The 4,401-nt window shown below is 46.9% G+C and overlaps 1 protein-coding gene across 1 annotated transcript; it reads left to right on the plus strand.

The window, feature by feature from the left end:
* Window positions 1-1,108: 1,108 nt before the first annotated feature.
* pou3f3b (POU class 3 homeobox 3b) lies at window positions 1,109-4,017 on the plus strand. Its single transcript, XM_015057174.1, has 2 exons — window positions 1,109-2,997; window positions 3,315-4,017. Exons 1-2 carry the CDS (start codon window positions 1,783-1,785, stop codon window positions 3,405-3,407), a joined length of 1,308 nt encoding a protein of 435 aa, XP_014912660.1. The 5' UTR covers window positions 1,109-1,782; the 3' UTR covers window positions 3,408-4,017.
* The last annotated feature ends 384 nt before the right edge of the window (window positions 4,018-4,401 follow it).

A 4,401-nucleotide genomic window follows, 5' to 3' on the forward strand; every position in this document is an offset into this window, starting at 1 on the left:
ATATATATTTCAATTTAAATAATATGGTGGAAAAATGAAGGGTGAGGAGATATTGGAAGAAAAATAAATGAATATATATATGTTATACATATATAACTATAATATAATTAAAAAGCTGGAATACTGGGGGTACTGTGGTGCGCAGGGGTTCAGCACAACACAGATTAAGAGGTCGCAAGTTCGATTCCCGGCCTGGTGATCTTTACCGCATGTCTTCCCTCTTTACCTACTTTCCTGTCTTTGCACTTTCAAATAAAGGTCACTTAACATCCCACCACCCGAAAAAAAGGGAGGGATATTGAGGAATATTGTCTTCCAACTAAATTGATGAAAGTTGAAGAAAGATTTTAGGATGAACTCAGCAAAAAATAAAAAGCGCCAAGATCTAATAACTGATCCCGCTGCGCTCGTTTACTTTTAAAACAGAGAAGACGATGTTGTCTCCATCAGAACGGCGTCTGGTGGCTGAAAGTGACTGGAGAAAATAATAATAATAATAATAATAATAATAATAATAATAATAATAATACATTTTAATTGTAAAGTCCTTTTCGGACTACAATAAAGATTAAAAACCACAGAAACCACCGAGAAGGTGTCAGAGTCCAGGTGAAGCTTGTTAGCTCGACAGGTTAACTTTAACTCTGTTTTTAAGACTAGAAAGCGGATGTCCACCATTTAAACCAGTAGGGGTTTAAAGCTGATTTCCAGAGCACAGAGAGAAAATAACAAATGAGACTTTTTTTTTATTATTTTTATGTTAAATAACCTTTAGAAAAAACACACACACAAACATTTTCCCTGCGTCCTCTTCCCTGTTTGTCTCTGCACTGTTTACTACCGAGTTGTACTCCCCGTTTTGTTTGGACCCGCAATTAAAAAGCAGCCAATCGGAACAGCCGGAAGGAGGTTCTCCGCGCGCCCCGGAGACCTGCCAATCACGCCCCGGGTAACCAATCAATGGGCACGCACGGGGTAAACACGGCGTCCTGAGGGCTGCGATGGAGGGGGGCGGGGGGGACGCTGTGGACTGTGGGGGGGAGAGGGAGGGGGGGCTGTCAGAAAGAGAGAGAGAGAAAGAGAGGGAGAGAGAGAGGGAGCAAGAAAGAGGAGGAGAGAGAGGCAGCGAATGAGAGGAGAGGCTCGCAGGCAGCGCCGTGCCACTGTTCCGACTGGATTGTACTTGAACGGGAGTTCGCGGTTTGGCAGGTTTATCCACATCAAAACAGAACAAAGAGACGGTGCTATAAAAGAAGAGAGGGAGAGAGCAGCAGAGAGAAGAAAAGCGACTTGAATTACAAAAGAAGTGAGGACGCTCTCCGCTTTTCCACATCCAAGGCTGGACGTAAAAACTGGAGAATTTCTGGAAGGAGGATTTTTGTTTTTGTTTGTTTGTTTGTTTGTTTTTTTTCTTTCTTTCTTTCTGAAAGTTTGTTTGGGACGCTTCCGATTTGAATTTTAATGTCCGCGATCTCGGTACGAAACTTTCACCCACGGACTGCACATGGTTTCAAAGGGCTTTCAGAGGAGCTGGGATATCTTTCCACGTCGTCCACGCTGAACACTCTCAGCTAGAATGTTGTAAATACACGCGGATTTGTTCCAGCCGCTCCTCTGCGTCTTTCAGCGCATCCAAAGAAGAAGAAGAAGAAACTACACAGACTTTTAAAAAGACTGAATAATTCATGAGATACAATTTGCCTGCTGGAAAGAAGTGACTGTAAAAAAAAAAAAAAAAAGGGAGGGGGGTTATCCACAAATATATTCATAAGGGTTGACGGGATGGCCACCGCGGCTTCCAATCCTTATCTGCCCAGCAATAGCATCTTATCGTCCGGCTCCATCGTGCACTCTGACTCCGGGGGCGGCGGCATGCAGCCCGGCAGCGCCGCGGTCACCTCCGGGTCCGGGGGTTACAGGGGAGACCCCACGGTCAAGATGGTGCAAAGTGACTTTATGCAAGGCGCCATGGCAGCGAGCAACGGGGGACACATGCTGAGCCATGCCCACCAGTGGGTGACGTCCCTGCCGCACGCCGCGGCGGCCGCAGCCGCAGCAGCGGTAGCCGCAGCCGAGGCCGGCTCGCCCTGGTCGTCCAGCCCGGTCGGGATGACCGGCAGCCCGCAGCAGCAGGACGTCAAGAGCTCCGCCAGAGACGATCTGCACACGGGCACCGCGCTGCACCACAGGCCGCCTCACTTAGCCCCGCACCACACGCACGCCGGGGCGTGGGGCAGCACCACGGCGGCGCACATCAACTCCATCTCCGGCGGGCAGCAGCAGCAGCAGCAGTCGCTCATCTACTCGCAGCCGGGGGGCTTCACTGTGAACGGCATGCTGAGCCCCGGCAGCCAGAGCCTGGTTCACCCCGGCCTGGTGCGAGGGGACACCCCGGACCTGGAGCACGGCAGCCACCATCACCACCACCACCACCAGCACCCGCACCACCAGCACCACGCCACCGTCAACAGCCACGACCCGCACTCGGACGACGACACGCCGACGTCGGACGACCTGGAGCAGTTCGCCAAGCAGTTCAAGCAGCGGCGGATCAAGCTGGGCTTCACGCAGGCGGACGTGGGCCTGGCGCTGGGCACGCTGTACGGGAACGTGTTCTCGCAGACCACCATCTGCAGGTTCGAGGCGCTGCAGCTCAGCTTCAAGAACATGTGCAAGCTGAAGCCGCTGCTGAACAAGTGGCTAGAGGAGGCCGACTCGTCCACGGGGAGCCCCACCAGCATCGACAAGATCGCGGCGCAGGGCCGCAAGCGCAAGAAGCGCACCTCCATCGAGGTGAGCGTCAAGGGGGCCCTGGAGAGCCACTTCCTCAAGTGCCCCAAGCCGTCGGCGCAGGAGATCAGCACGCTGGCGGACAACCTACAGCTGGAGAAGGAGGTGGTCAGAGTGTGGTTCTGCAATAGGAGGCAGAAGGAAAAGCGGATGACGCCGCCAGGAGTGGCGCAGACGCCGGAGGATGTGTACTCTCAGGTCGGCAATGTGAGTGCAGAAACACCGCCCCCCTCCATGGACTGCAAACGAATGTTCAGTGAAACGTAGAGAGTATTTTTTTTTTTTAGATGAAATTAAACTGCTTAAACAGACAGACTATCGCCATGATAGCACAAAACCGTTTTTTTGATACTGTGATTGTGAGAATGAGACTGCAGAAAAATGTGTTTATCTATTTTTCACCAGAAAAAAAAGCGTTTTCCCCTCTTTTTCCTCCTTCCCAAAAAACACACAAAAACAAACGCACCTTCTTCCAGGCCCTAAATGTCTTAACCTAAAAGGTTCCTTCTGCTTTTTTCTTTCAGGGGCATTTTTTAGTAGATTACTTAAAAGATGAAGCGAGCGACCAGAGGGTGACAACCACAAGTTCATTCCACCAGGTAATTTTGGCGCATTGAGAAGAGGAACTTCTCCTTAATAATTTCTCATTATTTTTTTCTCTCTCCCTCCTGAAAAGTAAACACACCCCTCCCAACCTGCATTCCCCTTCTTTATCATGTTTATTCCAAAACAAAACAAAGAGAGAGAGAGAGAGAGAGAGAGAGAGAGAAACATTTTGTATATTTGAAAAGAAAACCGGGACTGAATCATTCTCCAGAGAGATCCACGACGCTTCCAGCTTCCTAATTTTTTTTTTCTGGATTTTTTTCCTGCCAATTTTTCTATCCTATATTTTTCTCCCCTCCCCACTCCATCACTTCTTCATCACCTTTTAAAGAGGAAAGCTAAAGCAGGAACTGTCTGTGATCTCAAAGATCACCTCCTTCCTTCCTATTGTCGTTATTTAACGGAGACACTGAGTGGATTTTTCTCTCCGATTGAGGAGAAAACGGGACATTTGAGCTGCACTTATTTCAGATTTAACAACAACAACAAAAACAAACAAACAAACAAAAAACAAAAACAAAAAAAATCTGTTGCCAAGTTTGACCGAGTGTGGATTATTGCTGCCCTTTGTAAGCAGGATTCTTTGGTAGGTTTTAATAAACGACAAAATATATAAAAAAATACACACACACAATGTAAAGCTGGCAATATAGATCATCAGATCAGATTTTTATTTTGTTTTAATATTTTATCCCAAACGGTAATTTATTCCTCTGTTTTTATGCTTTATTTCTGGATCATATTTTCCTCTAAAAGGAGCACAAATCACCACGAGCAGACCGTTTGTTCTATCTAGGTAATAAGGGTATATTTTGATGTGAATTTCTTCTTCTTTCTTTTTTCTTTGCTCTTATTTTTATTTCGACTGTATATTTAATTTGCAGTAGTGGTTCCGTACGAGCTGACTGAGACAATAAATTTGTTAGAATGAAACGCAACAATCCTGTGCTGCTTTATTATTATTATTATTATTATTATTATTATTATTATTATTATTATTATTAT

Source organism: Poecilia latipinna, unplaced genomic scaffold, assembly GCF_001443285.1.
Source record: "Poecilia latipinna isolate Pla-1442-1.1 unplaced genomic scaffold, P_latipinna-1.0 Scaffold1440, whole genome shotgun sequence".
NCBI lineage: Eukaryota > Metazoa > Chordata > Actinopteri > Cyprinodontiformes > Poeciliidae > Poecilia > Poecilia latipinna.